The sequence below is a fragment of the Plectrocnemia conspersa genome, unplaced genomic scaffold (assembly GCF_051122295.1).
Source record: "Plectrocnemia conspersa isolate PC_06_02 unplaced genomic scaffold, ASM5112229v1 ptg000004l, whole genome shotgun sequence".
In the NCBI taxonomy this organism is placed as follows: Eukaryota; Metazoa; Arthropoda; class Insecta; order Trichoptera; family Polycentropodidae; genus Plectrocnemia; species Plectrocnemia conspersa.
The window spans coordinates 12739239-12764504 of NW_028277168.1; the positions used below are offsets into that span (position 1 = coordinate 12739239).

At 30.4% G+C, this 25266-nt stretch overlaps 2 protein-coding genes across 2 annotated transcripts; both read right to left on the reverse strand.

Moving 5' to 3' along the window:
- Positions 1-12586: 12586 nt before the first annotated feature.
- On the reverse strand, positions 12587-16519 carry Ufsp2 (UFM1 specific peptidase 2). The gene is made up of 10 exons (XM_088184062.1): positions 16428-16519; positions 16049-16261; positions 15668-15892; positions 15068-15241; positions 14754-14853; positions 14541-14687; positions 14355-14477; positions 13658-13934; positions 13339-13592; positions 12587-13272 (listed from the first exon to the last, which is right to left on the reverse strand). Exons 1-10 carry the CDS (start codon positions 16464-16466, stop codon positions 13061-13063), a joined length of 1764 nt encoding a protein of 587 aa, XP_088040188.1. The 5' UTR covers positions 16467-16519; the 3' UTR covers positions 12587-13060.
- A 1144-nt stretch (positions 16520-17663) lies between these two features.
- Ir76b (Ionotropic receptor 76b) lies at positions 17664-24897 on the reverse strand. The gene is made up of 8 exons (XM_088184063.1): positions 24804-24897; positions 24146-24228; positions 23888-24076; positions 23472-23808; positions 20912-21105; positions 20493-20785; positions 18161-18344; positions 17664-18092 (listed from the first exon to the last, which is right to left on the reverse strand). Exons 1-8 carry the CDS (start codon positions 24895-24897, stop codon positions 17805-17807), a joined length of 1662 nt encoding a protein of 553 aa, XP_088040189.1. The 3' UTR covers positions 17664-17804.
- Between the last annotated feature and the right edge of the window lie 369 nt (positions 24898-25266).

The following is a 25266-nucleotide window of genomic DNA, read 5'->3' on the forward strand; positions in this document are numbered from 1 at the left end:
TATATTAATGACATTTTTATAGTTCTAAAACCGAAGTTAAATAGTATTAGCGTTATAAGTTTAATCGAGCTTCATTTTGATTCAGATTGATAAGTAATTTGTAAGATGTTTCCAAAATTAAATATCTTTCGTGTTATCGCTACAGATAACTTTTTCACATAAAAAAACACTAAAGTTTCTCAATTCCAGCTTTGCTAAGAAAACACGTAAATCTGTATTTTAAATAATCTTCGTTGTACTTTAATTTCCTTGCAATTTTGATATCTTAAAAAAATATATTTGAGAAGCATTTAACATCTATTTTAATACCTATTCATACGTAACCCAGAAATAATATTATAGAAAAATATAAAGTATTTAATTAAAGTAAAACTCGTTTTATTTACATATAATTTTAGTATTATTCTAGCACTGTAATAGTTACCACAGTGGTTTGAAAATACAGCACAAAAAACATTTATATACCCTCGTAAACCATACCTGCTCATTTTAATTACCCATTTATTATGATAAAACAACGATTAGTTGATTAATTAACACAATATTACACAAAATTGTAAATAACATGTGTATCAAAATAAAGAAAAGTAGAGCTATATTTACATATGTATCATTTTCAATTAAAGCGTGTAAATACATTGAATGATTTTTTAACGCGAACGATACTAGTAAATAAATAAACGACTTTTGTAAAATAAATATACATAAAACAAATAAGTGATAATCAAATTTAAATTGAAAAATTTATACACTGCAAAAAATAAATTGGATGTAAAGGTTGACAATTTGTCTCGTAAAAGGACTAAGGGTATTTTCTCGAGGCGATATTTCGGCGGCTAGCCTTAATTCGACTTCGTATTTTTATGCGAAACCGAAAGAAGTATTTGCAGTGTGACAAGACGTGAATAATAATGAAATCTTGATTCTGGCAGAGTATAAAATTTGTCTCACGCCATTTTCAGGTCATATTTTAGAGTAGCGTCGTCGGGTGGTATTCCCAGAGCTTCGTGTTTAGCTGCCACAAAATAAAATGTGAAAAATGGCGAGAAATTTCAGTTTATGAAGCTTTCGCTCATTATAATTCATGTGCATTTAAAAGAGGGGACGGTTGAAATTTATGATGATTTTATGTGAAAATCTAACAATTAAAATTAGCGACTCGGTGGTGAAAAATATGCTACATAAATTTCACTGGAAAATAAAAATAAAAAGGTGATGTTTCTTATGCATGATAAATACTTTACAATGTATATATTCACTAAGTAAATAATGCAGTATGAATCATGTGCTTTTGACAGATTTGATAGTCAGTATTTAATCAATTATTAGCATATTATATTTTTAACCTACTAGTATGAACGATTCAGTAGAGTGATGAATATTGAGTCATTGCATGTTTCTGAGCTTTAACAGAACCCAACATTATTCATGCAGGCGATAGTTACTTTTAAATTTATAGAAGTACTCAGTTTATAACCCATTATTTTCGGTAGCATGTGTAGCTACTCTTCAATTAAGCATTGAAGAGAAGAAGAGGAGAGAAGGTTACGATCGGATTGAACAAACTCATTTTGGGTATTGATTTGCTTTTATTCGCACTCTAATATATTGGTACTATACTTTTTTTAATATTTTTAGCTTTTCACTGTGAATTGGTGGATTATTACTATTTAATAAATGCCTTAATTTATTGTGCAAGTCATGTCTTAGTCAGTCACTTGACATTAGAACTGCATGATATTTTGTTATATTTTTAAGCAACAATCAACAATTAAATGTTAACTGATACCAAATGTGCCACTTAAACATGATTAAATATTCTAATATATGCGACCCTCTAATTATTACAAATACATATGTAGCATATATTAAATATTAACTAAAAATACATATAGTATAAAATAATCATACGACCTTATATTATTTATTGTTTTACGCATAACACATGCCGAATATGTTTGTTATATTATGCTAATAAAAATAAACTAATTTCGCTCATAAGTTGTAATGAATGTTTATATGCTAAGCAAACGCCTTGGGTCTTGTATGAAGGTATTGTTTGTAAACTTTCGTTATAAGCAACCTCCAGTATTAATGTAAATACGTCGTATTTATTTACGTATATTACCCGAGCCATTTCGCCAAGTTCAAAGTTTCTACGAAACAAAACTAAGGGACATCTGCTTCCATCGAGAAGATTGTTTAAATTTCCCCAATTTGCAGCCGTCCATATAAAGCTAGCCTATCATTAATCTTGTCCCTTTTTTCAATTCCTTGTTATTGAGCAGAATCTTGATTATCATTTAAGGTCAAAAGACGTTGACTGTGGTAGATTTTCGCATCGAGTAATAAATAAATAAAAAAGAAGACTGACTGACACTTGTAATTTGTATTAGGGGAAGAAAAAAATGGTAAAAGGTTTGTTAAATGGGCGAAAGTTGGTCTAAACTTTTTCGAAGCCTTCATAGACATTTGTTTGCCCGTCAATCACTATTAGCAATGACGGGATGTAAAGGGAAAAAAAACAATCTATAGGTTTATATTGAACCTGTTTCATTTTACTAATATCTACAATATTTTTATACATTATAATACTATTGATATAGCCATTATTTATATAGAATGAACCCCATATGATATCGTATATTATATCTAACAAGAAGAAAATTGCGAGTCATCCGATAAATGCCAGCATGTCAATCACAAACACGATTGGTGTCGAGGTTTCGTATACCTTCGGGATAACCGAAAAAAGCGAAAAATAATATGATATAGAGATACTAAAAATATAAATATAATTATCATATGTATTTATGTAATTTTATAATGTAATGAATCATTAATAAATATTTTTCTGTTTCTGCAATATTAAATATTTTTTATTGCTTAAAAATATAGAAAGGTGTATTTTTAAAGGAATGCCTTTGAGTAGTCATACATAAAAAGTATTTTTTTATGAATTGAAAATAATATTGCTATTTTTCCTTGAGCGTGTGGGTATTTTTCTATGCATTTCTTCATTGTCAATTATTTTTATTGGGCGAATTTTCTACTGTGTGTCCAAAATGCTTAATAATATTAAAAAATACATATACACTTTTAGTATTAGACGCTATAATATTTTACTTAAGTCACAACTTACGCACCACCATATATATGTACATATGTATCTATATTTGTATACACTAGTCTATTTTATTACTTTATGTCTGTCGGTAATTTATATTACTTGTACACATATGATTAATTATCGGATACTTAAGCGTTTCATTATTTATTCAATAGTAATTACTAAAATCTTATTAATAAATATGGAAAATGTGTGTTAAATAATAACGCAAAATATCCATTAAACTACTGAATTAAAAATCGAGCATATTCTAACATAAATGGTCTAAAAATAAGCATTATTAAAAAATATATTAAATATTAATCATGAAAAGCATTAAATAAATATGTACCCGCAATATGAAATTCCATTATGAGTGCTTTTTATTGAATTCTGACTCAATCATGTATTGTCGAATTTTTGAATACTGAGTCAAATTTGTGAATACGGTCACGACAAATAATTGGACTTGAGATGAGGGTTTAAAAATAATGACTTTCGAACAACTTTGGGTTCGTATTGCCTTTTTTAATAAAAAAAATATAAATTGTATTTGGAATATTCATAATATTTTTCTTTTGAAATAAATATACAATCTTTCTTATTTGTCAAAAACCAACTTGTGTAATACAACGTGGTCTATAAGTTACTAAAAAAAATATATCAAATTTGTGTAAAATAAAAATATAAGTAACATACATTCATAAATCAAACAATTATTTATGTAAAATAAGAAAGATGTTACTCTTTTCTATACTTGATATTTTTGATTTGCTCACTTATTAATTTATCATGTTATAGTTAAGAAGCAGTGTAAAAGATTGAGAGATATAAGGATTGTTTTTATCTCATCTAGTTAAATAATTGTGTACTTTGTTTATTTTTGTACCCACTGTTTCGAATAATTCTTTGTTATATAATATGTACTAGCTTATTTACCCGGCTTTGCTCGGAATAAAATCAATTTCATTATTTATTCATTATAATTTATTATTATTATTTATTGATGATAATCTTCATTCATTTTTTATTAATCCTGTTATTATAAATTTATTCCAATATTTGGCTATATACAATATTTTTAGTCTCTTGTCTTCGCATATTGCAGTAACACGTTGCTGTTCAGTTTCTTTAGTGGTTTCATTGGCACATAATCGATTGCTGTTCAGCTCAACCTTTAATTTAAAAGTTAAAAATAGCATATTTATCCTAGAAATGGCAGTTAAAATCACACGTGCAAATGTCACGTCTCTACAGTACACATGTTGAGTACTTGTGATAGACAGACACATGTATTTTCTGTTTTATAGTATAAATATATATTAAAGTTTATCACTAATGTGTACATTTGTTCTTAATATGCTTATTCTCTTCATGTAAACATATCCCTTAAGCTCTATTTTGCATTATCTTGAAGGTGAGCCATTCGAAATTTGTAAGTAAATTATGACTAGTATTAATCAATTGTCTATTATAAAATTCACAAAATAATCCTTTAACTTATATCTATGGTAAAATTATTTGTGGATTAGCATTTGTATATTATATGTATTGTTTCCAAGAATAAAAATTACAATATGATACAATAAAAACAAACTATTCCACTCTTATATTTCCACGCGAATAAAATCAACCAATCAATCAATCGAAACTTCACTTAGCGCAAATTGACCGGACTCCACTCTACCCAAATCACTTCATCCCATTAATGAGAGCGAAACAATTTTCCCAGATTTTTTCTCCGTATTTTCATAACTCTGATATACTTGGGTTATTAAAAATGTAATCAGATAACAAGACTTATTTGATATCACACCAACCGAGGCTCTAATTGACGTTCCCTTCGGTCGTTTAAATTTAAGGTACATAATTTAATTTACGCGAATACACATTTCGTTGTTCCAAAAATACATAGTATGCTGAGTTCTAATTTAATTGCAGTAAATAACCAGAGCCCCTACGGTTAATCTGTTAGAAAACAAGGCGCAATCGCTTATGTACGGAAACCATTATGAAAACCGCACATTTGCGAGAGGGTTGAAATAAAAGTTGACCTTACAAATTGAGAACGTAAAACACGCGCCGTCTAATTTATATTTCATTAACTCGTTTGTGCACCTGGTTAACGGGTGTGTTTACACAAGTGTGGCTGTGTTAAACATCCTACTAAAAAAATATAGTAGAAACTAATTTAACAAAAATAATAAAAATATCAAATTAGCTTATTAAGCGGAACGTTTAAATGTTGTATTTTATTGCTTTATTATTTTAAACTTATTTATTAGTGTCCGAAAACTTTGTTATGGTCTTGAGCTTTCTTAGCTGGATTAAAGCTATTTTTTTAAAGGCGAAAGTAAAGATGTTTCTTTGAATATTTATAAAATTTTCTGGTTTCTTGGCTTCCTGGCGCAACATCCGCCGACAATATTTGTTTCCGAGGCGAGTCACGTTTTGCTTTCCTTATTACCTTTTTGGCAGCTCTCACCGCCTGTAAATACCAAAATTTGTTTTTTTATACATTTTCACAAAAATGTACTGAATATATAATATAATACATAGTAAAATATATCTATATTTTATTATCTATGTATCTAAAAGGATATTCGGAAAATAAGGTACGACAAAGTTCAAAAGCTATTTCCATAGAATTTAATTTTGCGAATATGTACAATAGATTTAAAGCACCCCTTTTATTTATATTGGGTGAGCCTGTAAATTAGTTTCTTGATTCCAACGTCATAAAGGTTCATCCCTCTCTCTTTTTCGGCACCAACGCACTTACATTGTAGTTACCGTTCTAGACACTTTTTAATATCGTTCATAAAGGTAATAAAACTTTTTTTTCTTTGACTTTTTAAATGAGTTCATCTGTGATTACGATACTTTCTTCAAAATAGACGATATTTAATAACAACATCAAATTTACACTACTTCGCCACATTTTGCATCATAATTTCAGCACCACAACATTATTTCAGCTGATTACTTTCAACTAAAAAATATTCACTTTATTCTTTTTTAATCTTTTAACTATGGGGACCACGCAGGCTCTCGTTTGTGGAAGAATTTTTCTTGAAACTCGCGTAATTATTGTGACCAAAAGTGACTATTTAATAATAGTGCGATTACACAAAGGCTTGTTACGACTATAACTAAATGGTTCTCTCATAAATAACACGCAAGAATTCTCCGATGTATTGAGTGAATATTTATTTGTTACGAAATGGTCATGGGAAACAATATATCACCGTAAAGCGATTCCCGTTGCGAAATTCAACCCCGGAGATATTCATCAAGAAATTTTCACTTTTTAAAGGCGTGTACTTATTTCGTTGTTCTAAGAAGCGAGTGCAGCGATTGGCTTGATGATCGCTGCAGGATTGTGATTAGTCAGCAAGATTTGCAGGCCTGAATACATAAGGCAGACTCCAGCAGATACTCGAAGAAAGTAGCAGACGCCCGCCCACATGCGGACAACATACTGTCATAGACACTCGAACCCTGAGAGGGACTCTACCATACAAACACCGTATCAGAGAGATCAAACTGCGCTATACTGCCTCGCTGCCACGCCATCTAAAATACCTCTGAGAATCTTCCACCGACAACATCCCTGCGGCAGCTTCTCCACCACTGTTCGGAGAAAACATCTCGCCATCTAATAAAATTCTCACTATTTTTCGCTTGCGTCTTACTGGCTACAAAGTCACACCCCTTAGGGTCACAACACCTTTAGCAACTTTACTGTGTCGATACTTTTTTAAATATTTTTTATTTAAATAAAATTATCAGGTCGTAGTTTCTGGGGGGGGGGGGGGTTATTTGGTTAAGACAGAGATTGTTGAAACGTCAGGTCCGTGGATATGTCCGTAAGCTGCAGGCGTCTCTGAAGTGGGTTCGCTCTGGATTCCGGATGTGGAGCTGGACTAGTGAACGAGAAGAGAAAAGCGGCGGCTTCCATGATCTTTTCTGGTATAAAGCTGAGTCTGCCTCCTTTTAGCTGTAGTCCAAGTTACGGCTTTTGAAGATCTGATGCCTTGAACTCTGATACCAATGTTCAAGTATACCAGTAAAAGTGTCGCAGACGAAGCATCGGAAAGGAAGTTTCAAGTAGGCCAGTAGAAGCGTTTCAGACGAAGCATCAGAAAGGAAGTTTCAAGAGAGGAAATACTTAGGCGAAATGTCTTCAAATATATGGTGCGAAAAACTTGCACCAGATATTCCCGAACAAGTGAAACTACGCCGGTCATCTACAGAGACTGATGAGACCGAGAAAGCAGTCGCTTCCCTCTTCACGTCAACCTTAATCCAGCTACGACATCCAAAATTCAAATCAACCTTCTGAAATGAATGGGTATTTTAAACAAAGACAAGGCTTCACGTACATGTGTATACAATAATTACTCAAACAATACATAGAGTATTTGGTTCGAGACACTCGTGATTTTAAATTAAATGTTATGTATATATTATAATAGACACAAAAATTATTAATTATTTATTTTAATACTGTATTAGATTACATACACGTGTAACACATTATTCAAATAGTCAACATATACACGCTTTAATCATGTCATTACGTTGCAATTATAAATATGGAATAATCAAATGAATTAAAATAAATGAGTCGCTAGAAATAAATGATCATACAGTCGTATTAGGCACGGAGCATCATTACTTTGCTGTTCATAACATTCGTTCATCTGAGACACAATGCTATAGATTTTTTTGCATAATAACAATAATTTATAATAAAATAACTTTACCTTATATAATATTAAAACAAACACCATGACACTTATGTATGCAGGTCAAGACAGATTATATGTTTATCGAGTTTTTACTACTACCTGGAATTATTTATTTACAAAATTTTAATGGAGGCGAAACTACGACGAATTTAACACTTCTTATATTAACAATAAATAAATAAACGTATACTTTGTATTATACATATTTTATATCAAATTAAGTAGGACGACGACGTACGGAATTACTCACTAGCTAATTAAACGTTATCTTCCAAAAATAGATTCCTTTATAAATTCTAGGATGAAGTTATACCAAATATGTATGTATATACTATTCGTACGCTTAATACATAAAAATAAATTATAAGGTTTAAGTACCACATGAGTATTTAATTACTTGCTAATTACTTTGTTAAACAATCGCAATTAACTTTAAAATTAATAATTCCTGCTAATTAATATTATTGTAATTGTAATTATAGAATAATTCGTTAATCGAAACCCTTACAAAATTGGTAAATCAGGTAAAATAATTTAATAAATGGTAAAATTTATGACGTGGAACTAATCACCCAGCATCTCATTGAAGCAATGGATTATACTTAGCAATTGGAGTAGAATTAATTGTTTTTGATTTGATACATGTTGTATATTTAGTACATACTTTACTTATTATTTAAATAATCTATTTTTTCTTTTTGATATATATATAAAATGAAGTTAAGTATTTTCTACAATATCTGTAAGTTCGCGTTTATTCTGATATAGCATATTGTCTGATTTTTACTAGGCTTTCTTTATTGTATTTGATATTTATTTGATATTCATAGATGTGGTTTATTACAGTACTATATTTGGATGCTAAGAAAAAAAACTGCCTTTTAACACTAACTAGCCTTGACAAAAAAGTACAAAAATAAATTGAACAAGAGTTTCACATCTCAATCTAACATGATCCTATTTTAATATATTGTTGAAATGAAATTATATGATATTTAATTAAGTAATCGATTATGAAACGCCTTAAGGTACCGATAATATTAATATTAGTGTAATATGATTATTCAAAGGTTAAATAACCTAAATAAATAAGTCGACCCAAATTCGTTTCGCGTGTGCAAAAATTCTTCTCTTAACACTCACTAAGCAGTAATTCTGTGTGCTTAATGCGAATAAATCGCGAAAAATAAGGGTTAGTGCGATAATTAACTGCTAAAGCTTTTCGCAATCTTGACGCTGCGAAAAACCCTCATACATATGTACGACGATATATAGTGGTCTGTCGACTTCAAGGGTGGGTTTTTAAGGGAACCAAACGGGAAACGGGGCGGAAAATCATGTTGGCTTAAATCGTTAAAATTTAAGTTGCTTGTATGCTCCGAGGCGCTCTCTCATCAACGTTTAATATCCAAACGATTCAAAGAGCGAGCTTTAAATGGTTGGAACTTGATCGAAACCGAAATGTAATTTACATTAGAGATGATGAAATACTTTCTTCTTTGTGGATACGCACGAGAATGCCTTCGATTAAAGCGATTCGGATTTGTACCCATCTTGCGCAACAATCGGATATGATGTTGCTCCGTGTTGCGGAAAATATTTAGGAATTCGTGCTACAAATAGTTATCACATATGATATACTATATATAATACATATTGCTAGAGGTGAATAATATTTCGCGAGAAACGATCATAGTCGATTTCGTTCAATTATGAAATTCCTGGGGAAGAAATATGTCGATAAAGTGGATCGTGTGCTTATTATAGTGTATATGTGTCAGAAAAATAAATAAATAACACAATATATTACGTGGAAGATAAACAATACTGTGACAAACAGAGAAGTGACCCTAAAAAACAAATATATTTAATATCAAAATACTTCAACAATAATAAGATAATAACTGACGCATTTAACGAAGCTACCAATAAAATAACAGTTATTTGCATTAACATATCAACAAACATAACTTAAAATAATACTTCTTGGCTTAACAATTGCGCATTACTCAGCATCAACAGCAACATGATAATTATAGCATCAAAGAGCTTTTAATAAAATTAACTATTCGAGTCGGACTGCGGCTTTAGGTTGCATTCCATCAAACTAATTTAAAAAAAAAGTTTTTCGGGCCAGATGAAAATATTTCAGTCAACATTAGCCCTTGACCTTGGACGTGTTCAGCGATTACGAAAATACGAGCTTTTCTATAAATATAATTTCTTTGCAAATTCAACGCAGTACCTCGTCATATATATTATAATTCGCCGAAGAAATCAAGAAATTACTGAGAGATGATAAAATAAAAGGCTACCAAAAATAATATCATCAATATCAAGAAGTAACCATATATCAGCTAAAAGTGAAGTTAATATGACTAGTGCCCTTACGACGATTGAACCAGCAATATCTGCAAAGTGCTAAACTGCAAATACTTTTATTTACCGCATATATAAAAAAAATATAGATGTCGATATCTGACGGTGGAGTTGAAATGGCGGGCCTCAGTTATATTCTCTCGATGTGACTAGGTGTCACATATTTTATATTGATCGTTCAGTACCTTTGAGGTAGCTAATACCAATCGTATTATCTTTGGAACACATCCCAAAAACGTTTAAACCCATTATAGTAAGCAAACTTTAGATGTGACTATTTAGAGTTTGAGTTTTTATGGCTACAGTAATAAGTGAGTGTTAATGGATTTTGTAAGTTTGTGGTTATTGTGCAATACTGGGTGTCCTGCGTGATTTCTATATTCATTGTTGACGCTTACTCATTTGTAGTATGGTAGATGTATCTTTAATTGTTGAAAACTATTTATTATCATTCGCGTATCTAAATATAAGACAACAACCCTATTGATGGCTTTAAAATATTTCTTCAATTGTTAAAAATCATTCGTCGTTTCCGGGATCTCTAAATTAATAATTAAAGCTCAAATAAATATATATGTATGTATCATTTTAATCATCACCCCAAACAAAAGACTTTTTTACTTTCCGAAATTTCACCCTGCGATTCATATAGGAAAATACACCCACCATATAACTCCTCAGAAATCATAGCATCCTATGCCTCAGTTGTAAACACCATAGAAGATTAATAATTAGCAGGATCAAATGTATCATGGAATTAAAATACCAAATGACACATAGGAACGATGTTTACTTGCAACAACTTATGAAAAATGTATCTGAGACTTGAGGTATTGAGATAAAAAGCAGATTAAATGTCATAGACAGATTTCAACAATCAATGAACAAAGGTTTTCAGAAAGGAGAAAGTAGCAAGAGAGTTTGGCCTTTATTAGAAAACCTAAAATAATTAAATCCTGGAAGATGTCATTATTACGCCTTTTGTCCAAAGCTGTGAATGTGCACGGGTTCAAAAAGACCACATCAAATAAGAATGATCAGACTGAAGTAGGCTGGTCACCTGCAAATTATGGATAGGGACACTCAAATGAATAAGGCGAAGAAAAGTTAGAAGACATAAATTGAGGTGCTTGGATGGCTTGGAGAGAAACGTAAAAGCAATCAAGAGTTCCTAACTGGATTCTATAAATAGAGCGGAGCAGAGACGAAATAGGAAGCTGTGATAAGGATGATGATTAAAATGGTCCCTAATTTTCGAGTCTTTCATTTAAGCTAAAATTGTATAATATATTTTTTTCCAACACAAATATATAATACCGATATAATAACGTGAATATATCTAATCGAATCAGATTATCGACCCATAACAAAAAAATATGGTTATGGATGAAATCTAATTTTGATAATTGTTCACAGGTGTGGTCAAATAAAAATGTAAAAATGTACTAAATATTTATACTACTCAACAAGTAACTCATTTTGTCAAAGTAAAATTATTGGTGTGGCCTCATTTAGAGCCTCCTCATGAAAGTCAAGCAAAATATCTAAAATATTTACACTACGCAACCAAAAATAAATAAATAGTAAAACTTATAAAGAGCCTTACAAAAATTCAACACAAACATAATTAAACCATTCCGACCGTTTCGTTTGGTTGTTTCATACTAAAGAACCTTTTCATATATAAATTAAGTATTAAGGTAATAATATTCAGTCAGAAATAGTCCGATCCATTCTTAACGTTCGCATCATTTTACGAAGACGTAAAAAAATACTAAAATATATATGTTTTTTACGGATAAAAGTGTCACTATTTTAATTATTAAACGCAATATTTTCAAAGTAAATCCTTCCAAATCTTTTACCGGATCAGGGTTTCGTAGTTCCGACTAACTTTCACTCCTACATATATTAGCATACTGTCTGATCTATAAAAAACGACAATATTATCTCTAGGTGTCATAATTGATGTTTTTTTTAAATAAAAAAGTAAAATATCATTAAATTATGTAATTAGTCTGTTCCATGAGATTGAAAATATTTTTCGACCCTCGGTCTATTCAATTAATTTTCTGTACGTAACAGAATTGTTACAAAAAACAATTGTGTTCAGCCAGATCCGAGTCATGATTAAAAGGTCAAAAAAGCACACCCTACAATTAATCAATGCTTTTTTGTCGTTAGAAGCAGAACAACAGAAAAGCTCGTAGATGAAAGTTGGCTCGCAAAATTTTTTAGCATCAGTTGGTAACTATGATCATATCTCACATCTATATTTCCCTGACATTTCGGGTTATAAGCAGCAAAACGCATAACTCTTATTTGAGTAATAAATACGCAAAAGTAGATTATGCATGAAATTGTTTATTATTGAAAAATATAATAAAATCAATTAACAATCATTTATTTCAGAATAATTTGTTAAAAATATTTAAAACAATATATGTATGGTAGTAAACACAATAGTTTTAGATAATTTCATTAAATATAATTAATCACGTATTATAGGTCTTAAAATAAAATGTACCATCCCAATAAAAGTTAATGAAATAAAAAAACTATAAAAATAAATACAAATATTTAAATGCTTGCTTGACAAAAATCAATATTTGAGCTAAGCAATAATTATTATAAATGCAACATAAAATCACGTAACATTGTGAAAAACTTTAAATTAAAAATAGACAACCACAAAAAATCATTGTCGTAAATACAGGCAGTTTTATAACGAGCACCATATTATTTTAATTTAAAAGGCATTGATTGACATTCAAGTGAAAGGCAGACAAAATAAATGAACATTTAAATATATTTTTTATCAAACACACGGCTTGGTTAATGGTAAACATAGATTGTAATGAGCTGTTTTATTCCAAAAATCATTAGTCTTCCAAGTGCACCATCCCTTGCTCGCAACCGTCCCAATATCTTCTTCGCCTGTATAATGAGGATCTAGAATTAGGTAGCGAATATCACCGCTTTCAACACAGTATTCTATGCCGAGAATCGTATGAGCCAGCACCCCGCCACCTGTCGATCGATTCATGTTAAATAAATACTATAAATATTATTTTTATAAAGAAAAACTTATCATACCTATCATTATAGGTGATCCATATTTTTGAAAGTGATACAACAATTCCTGGGCATAAGCCGGCAATTCACTACCAGTATTAGCAAAGATGATTTTAGATTGTACTGCATATAACGACTCTAAGACATAGGACACTTCCGTAGAACCTATCCATTGCTTTGAACCGATAAACGATGACATCTTATCCCCAATTTTAACAAGACACTGTTGAATTTCTTTATGCGTAGGTATCGGCTTTTCTGTATATCCTTGAAACCTAATGTTCAAAATTTTAATTATTTAATAAAACAAATTATATGATTATTATAATATATGATATACCTAAACCAAGAGCATAAAGTTTGTAGTGATCTGTAAGCACAGCCCCATCCGTCGTCATCGAAACTATCCTGCATATAATGATGATAAGTATAATATCCTCTAACTACAGCAACTCTTGAATCCGACTTTGTGCCAACTTTTGTGGTTAACGCCTCATGTGGATTAATCAATAAGCCGTTAAATGAAGTTTTGTCGAACGGATAAGCATTGCCACGTCTAAAACAAGGCCAAGATGTTGGAATAGCGAGTTGTCGGTGCAGATGCTCTCTATGAGGTGCTAAAAATTTGTAATATGATTTTTTTTTAAATGTTATAATAAAATTATATTAAATGTAATTCTGTCTAAATAATATACTCAATAAGTAAATACAATTGACCCTGCTCTAAATATATGTACATTCTCACCCCTTTCCCTCGATATAAATGTGAATATCAAATGACATTTATTTCAAAATTTAAGCTTTGTCTCTACTCATTATAATTTGCTGTTGTATATATTAAGAATAGTTGTCTAAAAAATAAATCACTTTTACATTGAGATATGTAATATTTGACTACTCTTTTTGAAGGACTGCCTTCCGATTTATGTATGTAAATATAAAAATGACTATTAAACAAGCGTAGGTTTATTTGCATTAAATGTAAATGCCAGATATAAAGCAAATGTTGAGCATTTAATTATAAATTCAATACAAACCTGTGAGATCGTCTGGAACACCTCTTGGTATAATTTGTGAAAAAAAATAGCCACAATTATTCGGCAGAAAGTGAAAAGTATCAGGTATTTTGATACCTGCACCATCTCCGACTCCTTCTTGACCTAAATAGTATTTTTTTAATTAAATAAATGTACGTTCATCATATATAGTAAATTAAAACTTACATAATTGTTCTAATAAATTCTGTTCTAGTAATCTGAGAGACCTACAAGCACTCTCCAGCAGTATGTTATAAAGAGGCACTAATTTTGTACTAATGTGTGCCATTGACAATACGTCAATGTTGAGAGGTAGTTTTATACAATAAGCAGCTAAAATTTATAAATCAAAAACATGATTATCACAATAAACATATTTAAAATAAAAAAAATATTTACCGTTTCCTTGAGTTGACATCATTTTTACGGCAGTTTTTATCAGTTTATCAGAAATTAAATCTTCTGAGGTTTTTAATATCAGCGTGCACGGTATGACATTCTAAATAATTAAAAAAATATTAAGCATTGATATTAGATTACATATAATATGAAGTATGATCAAACAGTATAATTCCTACTGGGACAATAATGTGTTTGAATGTCTATGAAATAAATAAGTAATCTAGTTAATTTCCTGCTCAAAGGTCCGATGCTCTTTGATCAACATTAATATTGTATATATATACATATATATATATATTATTAAAACGTACGAAATCAGGAATGTTTCGTTTCTTCTTCTTTGTAGATTGATTGTTATACGATTGAGTCATCAGATCTTCGATAGTCGGATCACCATCAAGTCCACTGACTCCTGCTTCAATCTCACCGCTTACTAAGTACACGTCAGTATTGAGAAAATGAAACGAAGCTTGTCCAGATCCAATCTATAAGTAAATATATTACAAATCATCATTTATAATAATATATCGATCAGTAAATTTATACATTTACTCCCTAACTGCTCAGAATATGGAAGTATTAAAAAATATGTATGTTCAAAATATTAGCATGGTCAAAATAGGCTACTGATTACAAATGCTTATGTTTAACTCTTACATGGTGTAATAATTATTAATTAATTATATTGATGACTTATCATATTAAAAACAAACTGAATTTATTTATATAAAATAAATAATATTGAAATAAATAATATCAGTAGACACTTATTATAAGTCGTATATTGCAGTCATTACAATAGAATCTTTTTATTTTATTATTCTTTATTTATCAGTGTTATTGTTGTTTAAAATAATACCATTAGTTATGAAAATTAAACAACAGTTTAAGTTTAGCTATAATATAAGTACCTTTTTTCGCTTCAACTGTATGGCTTCTTTAACTCCGACTGAAGTAGTCTCACAGAACAAAGGAAGTGTTGCATTGAGTCTTACATGTACAAACTGCTTTGCCAGATCGTCAATTGATATTACTTCATATTGGGTCTCTTCGAGTCGATCGTGAATAAGGAAGTGTGCTTTCAATCCTTCTTGACTTGAAGTTAAAATCACAGGATTATCCGTGACGTCAACGTTCTGAAAAGGGATGATTACCATTAAACCTTTATTGTAAATCAATGCTTTCCAAGGCTTTCAAAAATAACTACTGATTTTTTTTTCAATAAAAATAACAGAAAAAAAAATTATTTGTGATGCAAACATAGTATTTTTTTTAAATATTATTAAATTAACCTGTAAGACAGTCTTAATGCGAGCGTCGGCCAAATCGTTGTCAAATTTGATAACACCGCAGAATTCAACGTCAGTCGGAAAGTTTAACTGAATATTGCTGCACGTCCATTCTTCGTCGAGCTCCAAATTGAATCCGACTATCAACAATGTGCTGTCGTACATAATACCGAACAGATATCCATAGCTGACTTGCGGATCGAACTTTTTCAACCTCTATATTGAAAATATACAATTAATAAATAAATTTTATGTATTAAAATATGATAAATATGCATATAGGATAGAAATCATCTATATAAATATTTAAGAAAAACTATCAACAGGATACTCCTGTCACTATAATAAGTAATATTTATATTAGATAAAACATATATTTTACCTTAATAACATAAGAAGATAGTTTAAGTTTTGGTGACATTATGACGGATGTTAACAATTGCCAACTGGTAGCTGTCAGACTCAAGACGAATTGCGCAAGCGTCGCATATGGCCAGGTTTGGCCGTAGCAACACTTGTATTAACCATACGCGCTTTGATAAAATTAAGGCCAAATATATAAATACTGAATCAAATATAATATAACAAATATTATTTAATTAAAAAAATATCATTTTTTTCCATCATATATGTTTAGAATAATAAAATAAATAAATATAATATGTGCTGTGAAAAATTTATTTAACTCATTCAATACAACAATTTTTATGTGCATCATTTATAAAATTTAAATTGTGATTAAGTATACAATTAAATTAAATATGGACCCTAATTATATAATTCATATCTTACTCTAATTATAATAATAATAATATATAATAAAAAAGATACAACTTCATTTTATAATTAATTAAAAATACGTCACGAGTGCATTTTGTATACTAATTAAAATTAATTTATACGCAGATCATTTTTTCACTAATTAAAAAACACAAGATGCTTAAAAAATATTAATTATTTTTAGGACGCGCACAAGAGATTTTTGTATTACAAAATAATATTCCCACCTCCGTTCCCCTCCCCTTCTGAATTTTAGAAAAATTTAGTAGTTCTGATTTATTTACTTTGTTAATGATAAACAGAAAAGTAGTTTTTAGCTAAAAATACCAACGACAAAAATCCTGCACTATAAAGATAAAACAAATATCTATATAATAAATATATTAACACAATATGCATATTTTTTTAAACTTCAACTAATGACCTTGGTGCTTAATAATTTGACCCACAAATTTCGATAGCTCTTAAAATTTTTAAACACTTACATAACTTTGTGTTCTATTATCTATAAATTTGAATTTATTAAGCTTGACTTTAATTTTTTCAATGCTTCATGCAAATATGACATTTGCAATTTGCTTTACTTACAGATGCCATACATTTTTTTAAATTTACGCTTTTCTCTCTTCATATATCTAGTAGATAATAATTAATTTAAATGTAATTATATTATCTATTTTAAATTAAAGTATTAAAACAATATCACTTTTAAACATACGAAAGGGGAAAATACTAAAAAGCAAGGGGGAAATAATAGTAACATACGGATTTTATCAATTGTTACATAAACATTCGTTATAAATAATTTACTTATTCAAGATAAATAAATCGAATGGGGTATTTCATGGAAAATCTTTATTTTGCTACTAATTCGTCACTAAGCTATGTAAATGCTTAGCGACGTTGAAGTTGTAAAGACTATAATGAACTGCGCGTCCTATTTGTGCCATTGATTAAAACTCTACTGACTAATAAAACTTTAGGTTGCATATTGAAATAGGAACGCAGATGGAGTCCTGACCGGAATTAATCTTGTATCACCCGCAGGACCTTTCAACACCCAATACTCTCTTCCGTTAATGTACTGCCTTTTACCGCCATCGTTATACATTGAACCGTATGATTGATTGATAGTTTGAAATATTGACTGATATGGCGGTGGGCCAGGCGACAATTTTCCAGGTTTCATCGGATCTATCTTATTTCCATTGTCGATGTTGGGTCCGAAGGCAATTCCGCACAGGCGACGTCGGTAGTAGTATGTGACCTAAAAGGGATAAATATGTAATAAAATATGTCCAATAAAAAAAAATGTAGATAATATATTATAAATACTTCAATCATGAACGATACGGCCGCGACGATAATTCCAAATCCAGCCAGCATGTATGTCATGGACAGGTCACTGTTTGTCAACTGTCTCTCTTTCGAATTCAAATTAAGGGGGCAAATTTTGTTACCTGGTAGATTGTATCGCAGTTTGTACTTAACAATGCCAGATTCCACTAAAGACAGCAATCTGAATTTAAATAATTAAATAATCTGTATATTTCTGTAAAATGAGCGAAATTTTAATGAATGAGTAAATTTTCGCTTAATATAAACATGACCTTATTTGGTAAAACCAATTTTGATATTTACGTTAACAACAAAGATAATTTTAATGAAAATTATCGTTTCACATAAACACTGTACATAGAGTCATTGTCCCTGATCATTAAAACCAATAATATTTAACTGTTAAAGTCAAGTTATTGCATATAAAAATGTATTTTTACGCAATTGATGATACATCTACTGTGTAAACACGAGAAATATTTAACCCTTAACCGACTGAATCATTTATAAACATATATTAATAAGTACAAATAGGATTAAAATACTTTTCTAGTTAATCTAATATTATTTTCATTTTAAATTAAAAAAATATTATGAACCAACAATAAAATCCAAGGCTCAAAAAATAATATTTTGGTTTTGATTTATAATACCTTCAGGTAACACCTTTATTTATTTTTCATACACCATGTAATTGTAAACCTCGAAACAAGTTTCTTGATACGCCATAAAAGTCGGCACCTAAAGCACGCAGTTTTTGATAGCCAAATTTTTGGTGACCTTTATATGAAAAACAGTTCTAAATATTGTTTATCAAGTTCGTAAATTCCTATTAAAAGTATGAGAGCTTTTATCCACCTGCGTCATTAGTCACCATAACAACCACTCGAAACATTAAAAGAGAGATCGCCTTCGTTTTAAAAGTTAGACCACACATCACAACAGAAAGATCTCATTACCACAATAGAAGAGTGCCTACAATAATATTTCACGGACTACCTAATGGCACAAAACCTCCCGAGACGTAAGCCGCCCACTATCGTCGCTAGAAAATATACCCTTTGTTAGGATGCGCGAGCCAGACGATAAGTATATTACTGTTGTTCTACAACCTCCTGGTTAACGATCGCCGAAGTAGCTACCTGCACTGTGTTTTCTCTTAAGGCGTGAACACAATTTGAGTTGGTTTGTTCAAGAAGCGATGAAATTAGTTCGTAAACATTTTCATCTGCGATTCACCAGAGCTACATCAAGTGCTTATTATGAAATATGTGACACTTGGTCAAATTAGGACAATGCAGCGACACGGGGAGGTGCAGGCAAATTCTGAAGAGTCATCGATGCAGACTCGCACAGACTGATCGACACGAGAGACATCGGTGGATCGGGTGGATCCACCGATGGCTAAAAGGCGAAACAAGAGTAGTTCTAAAATATTTCTTTGCCATTTTTCTATCTTACATTGATTTTATGACAAAATTGAATCTTGTCTTTGAACTTTAAAATGTATAGATTACAATTAAAATTATATTTTTATTAGATAAAAATTACGCTAGTATCATATAGTGTAATATACGTTATTAGATTGTTTTTCTGTTATTCAACGAATATTTTAAAACTGATGAATTTATAGTTTTGTAACAAGCAATATTTTTATCGAACGCACATGGTGTGAGGGCAAACGAGACCATTCCCGTACCATACCGTACCATACAGTTCGTGCTCTCGAGAAGTTGGAATGCAAATGCGGTAAATGTAGATGGTTTGGTCAGGTTTTCTATAATATTGTATATCATTTTATAGCGAGCGGTTATAATTATATACCGAGATATTAATATTGTATTATGTAATTTATATTCCTGTATGTACATATGTATATTATGTATTTGCTATTAAGCTAAAAATATAAAAATATTTTCTTGAAAAAAAAAAATATTTTAATAAATATAGAAATGTTTTCATTTACATTTTTCTAATGAATAAAGAATAGAGATTCCTTAACATTATAAAAATGTAGAAGTGAAATTACATATTACTTAAATCAATTTAAAAATACATTATTTGAATAATATATACCAATGGTTACATATCAATGCGCACGTTGATTTTTAATTGGTATAATGCTAGAAATATGAATGTATTATATACTTAAAAGCCTAGACGGTTATGTATGTTTTACTAATACGCGCGCTTGGAATGACTCAACCGTGTATTAAAATAATCCAATATATTAAAAAAAATCTGAGATGTTCTTTTTGTGAATAAATTTATATGTATTAAATTTTGTTGCGTTGCCTTTATTGTAAAATTAAATTCTAGTTATACTTACATAGGATCGAATATAAGATGCAAACTGCTACTTCTCGGATATGCAAACGCTCTGGATTTTGTCATGAATACCTTTTCCGTTACAACGTAAGTACACCTTAGACTTTCTTCAATATTTTCCTTCGTTTTATTTTTGTAGTCATCGTACATTAAATGCTCTACTGCAGGTTTGTCCCTCACAAAAACATAATCTTCTTTGACGAGAGGCAAAAATGACGCATCCGATACTTCATTCATAAAAACGCCAAGGCCCTTCGTTACCATTTTGTTCAGAAAGTATAGGTCCTCATCGGGCTATAAAGAAACACATTAATTAATTAATGTATATTCTTACCGTGTGAAAATTTTTTTGAAAAAATAAGTTGACTATAGCAAAAAATAAATATTAATTAATTGTTAAGTGCTATAATAAATACTTACATTGGTAACTACATATTCAACAGCACTACCTTTTCTGGCCACCCACTTGTTATTCTTTTTCAGCAAATCTTGCGGCTCGTTTATGGACAATGTGAACTTTGACAGGGTGAGGAAAGCTGTCAGGTTTGCCGTGTAAAAGGCAGACAGCAAAGTAATGAATATCCACCACGTAGCGAATAGGACTCTGGTCGTGTCTGAAAATGCCATAAAATGTTAACGGGTATTCACGTGTTAACGTAGTTCGTTATTAAAATGTATGTATACAAAGCTAGCTGTGTATACATTATGCCTATTCACGCGTGGATGACAATGTCGTAATATCGATTAGATCTTGGTACTACTTTATGTAAATTTTCGACTCGTGGATGAATAAGTTTCTTTAATAATGTAGGACACTAACGTGAAAGACTTAGATATGCGGAGATATTCACAATAATAAAAGTTATTATGAAGTTAAGATATGACACCTTAGATGACTCTATAACCTTTGTTTTATTGAACGTTATCCAATAATATTGTAGTAAACAATAGTAGTCTCGTAATATAGACCACTATCTGCAATGAAATTTATAATTAATTGATTTATATTATTGTGTAGTATATTATTTTAGTAATTGAAATGCGATGAGTAATGTATCGCGTATATAAGATAATAAACTAATGGAACTATAATGCATACTTGCATTATATACTTTTTCACAGCAATAAAAATGAAATCCATATTAGGTGACCAGCTTTAGATATCATTTAAGCAATAAATAATGTGTTCAAATATTAATAAATTCTATATTATGACATTTTTATAAGAATAGTGCACTGGGATAGTATTATATTTTTATACATGTCTTACTATTAAGATCAGTATGACTTATGACTATAAAGTATAAACAATTAAAAAAAATTATATACATATATTATATAAATAATATATGTTTAATCAAATAGAATATGTATTCTTTTCGTCGCAGCAATCCTAGTCCATCCTTGCAAAAATCGATCGGCCCACGATGTTCCAGACACGTTGTTTTTGCAAAGATATGTGAGGATTGATTCTATATTGAAAATCTAGAAAAACCTAATCACTGATGATCGAAATAAAATTCTTTTAATTTATACATTTGAAAATTATTTTTATAGCTTCGCGCGTGTTATTTCTTTCACTTTCACTTTCGGGCCAATCCTATGTAAGGGTATAGATTTCTCGTACAAAATCACCTAACCAAGGTCTCATGAATTGTGAGTTTCAATTTTTATTCAATCCGGGACTGCGATCTGAACTTGACTTTAAATCTGAAATAACAAGATATTCTCGTCGACCGACCTATAGAGTTAGCTGATCTGGTCTCTATAAAATGGGCCACGATTCTGTTTTAATAGACAACTGACATATAACTTAATGACATGTTGATACATCGACGCAGGGCCGGCCCTAGGTTATTTGGTGCCCCAGGCAAAAACTAAATTTGCGCCCCCCCCCCCAATAATACTTGATGAGCGCAAAAATATAATTCAAATTAAAGTAATAATATATTATATTTGACACCATGCTCTTTTTGCGATTGTGGGTACTTAAGAATTTATAATTTATTTCTTGTTGTGATTTTTTACGTGTGAAATAATTTAAAGAGTACACAGTAGTGTATAAAAAACTAATATCAGATTATATTTTCTAACAATATTGTTTGATAATTTTAAGTGAATATTGCGCCTTTATTTGGTATCACGGCGCCCCACAATATCTAGCGCCCCAGGCGATCGCTTGTACTGCCTGCCCCTCGGGCCGGCCCTGCATCGACGCCAACAGACAATCCTTGCATTAGGATCAATGTTACTTCCGACTCGGCCATCTAAGGACACTAAGGACACTAAGGACACTAAGGACACTAAGGACACTAAGGACATCAGGACAAGGAAAATCAGTGCTTCCTAATATAATTTAATTATGGACCGAATATTGAATTATTCAATATAAAATACTTATAAAATACCTTCTCATTTAATTTTGTATAGTATTATAAGCATAGTTTCATACATACACTATTTGACACAGGCTATCAAAATAAAGTAGTATTGTATGGTTTATTTTCAATAAATATTTTTACCACATTTGGGAAACAGTTATATGAAGGATTTAATTCTGAATACCCAATAAAATTCAACAGTAACACTTCAATGCGTAACTAACGCAAAAATAATGATTAATTGTATTGAAAAAACTTAACGAATAACTATTGTATATTATGACACCTTCAAGCTTAAAAAGTGAGTGTTAACTACAGAAGCCAATTTATTATCAACAACGAATAAAGATCCGCATATCTTTAAACCCACTATGACGACAAGCTGTTTCTCAGAATGTAAATACACATGAATGTACATATATTATGTCATAATTCCACAAAAACAAAAATTAAGATAAGAAATGAGTTTGAAAACATCCATTACATCCCTTGTCCTATTGATATAATATACATGGTGTTATACACTTTCTAATTTCATGGACTGATCTTATATTATAGTTATGAATATTAATAATTTTATTATTGTAATTTATACGTACTTGCATCTGGAGATAGGGTCGTTCCTTGTTTAATCAGCGCTCCGTATACAAACCAAAAACATGGAGACATTCCATAGGGTTTATTCTGATCGTCTTTGGTCAAGATGTATCTAACCCAAATGATCAAATAGATAAACGGCCCAAAACTCAGCACAGACACTACGATTAAGTACCACACGTTATTATCGAAAGGAGCCAGAAGACCAGAACCACTAGCAGATTCCCTCGGTCGCTTCATCATAATAACCCAAACTCCTTCATCCAAACCCGAAGAATATCTCACAAAATCCATGCTGTCACTAAGAACCGGTAAAAATGCCGCAGCCAAATCAATTTCCTGGTGAAAATATTAAAGCCACTTTCACCAAATTGTTCAAGCATAAAATCACGACATGTATTGTTTTAGCATTATTTACGTTTCTCGACAGCATTCCGAGTAGAGAATTTTCAGCACTGGATTTACTGCCTTCCCAATTTTCTTTTGGCAGGATGACTTCGTAGGTGAAATTAAACGTTTCGACGAGCATATCGACGAACTCAAAAGCAACACCACAACCGATAAGAGTGCCATTTTTTCCTGGTCTAGCGCAACTCAATGGGAAATTCTATTATTATTTAAACAATTTTTAATCATCTAGTATATTTGTAATATCAAACAAATTTATTATAACAACCTGAACGGTGCCAATTCTCACGTGCTTTCCATTGTATTCGTGCTTTATCTTATTCAATATTTCCGTTTTGGTTGGAAAAGTGACTATGTAAAAAATATATGAATATTAACACTTTTAATCTTTTACTACTATCGTCTTTGATTTGAATAAGCTAACACTAGATACCTAATTTATTAATTTTTATGATAAAAATATTATATTAAGGTGAAAATATAAAACGCTTTAGGAGTATCCTAAAATAAAAATATTAAATAAATTCAATATCGGTTTTGATATAATATATTTATATACATATATAAATATACTTATATGAATTAATAATTTATTTCATTAAATATTGTAAATAGTACAACTATCAATGATTAAAACATCTTTCGACTTACAAGTAAATTTGTCTTGATAAAAATTATATTTTTTATTAGTTGAAGTTGTAATTAATCTGATTTACAAACTTTATTCAGTAAGTAAAAATAGAAGAGTTTTTCAGGACTTGCAGTGTGTTTTTAAAATATAACTATCAACTCGTAAAAAATTGTATTATAAATGTTAAGTAAATGTAAATTTATAAAAATAATATTAGGAATTAAATTATAAAAATCTGACAAAGCACTGATAGTAGCTAAAGTTTAAATTGTATGTTAGATAATAAAAATATCACCATTTCCAAAATTAGTAGGGTTAGAATTCAGGCTGAGATCGCAGAAAGTCGCGTTTAAACATATCGTCGAAAGTAAAACCTCCAAGCCGGCCATATTATTTTATTTTCCAATTGACGAATGTCATCATTAATTTGATTTTGCGGATCATATTGAATTCGCGAAAACTTATAAGACACTTATGTTTCAAAATAACTAAATCAAACCAACGTCCGGAGCTTTGAAAGCTTCACGCGCGCATGAAGCTTTACGTCGTGTGACTATAAAGGCGACACATGTGTATATTTGCATATATGTATGTACTTACACCCACATTGATGACTCCCACCATACAAAATTGCCACCATTATTTCATACATGTTTCAGGCGTGTTGTATTAGACATTTGGTTTGGGGTAAATATGGAAAAATTGCAGTAATTTGGTATCGAACGCCGGTGACTTTACAAGGTTAAGATGATTTGTAT

Coding starts and splice junctions, on each gene's coding strand:
- Ir76b (XM_088184063.1), bottom strand. CDS start 24,897: ATGGCCGGCTTGGAGGTTTTACTTTCGACGATATGTTTAAACGCGACT. Junction 18,345..20,492: donor CATCTTATATTCGATCCTAT/GTAAGTATAACT, acceptor ATTTAAATTCAG/ATTGCTGTCTTTAGTGGAAT. Junction 18,093..18,160: donor CCGTATCGTTCATGATTGAA/GTATTTATAATA, acceptor TATCCCTTTTAG/GTCACATACTACTACCGACG.
- Ufsp2 (XM_088184062.1), bottom strand. CDS start 16,466: ATGTCACCAAAACTTAAACTATCTTCTTATGTTATTAAG. Junction 15,242..15,667: donor TACAGTTGAAGCGAAAAAAG/GTACTTATATTA, acceptor ATTTACTTATAG/ATTGGATCTGGACAAGCTTC. Junction 13,935..14,354: donor TGTTCCAGACGATCTCACAG/GTTTGTATTGAA, acceptor ACAAATTTTTAG/CACCTCATAGAGAGCATCTG.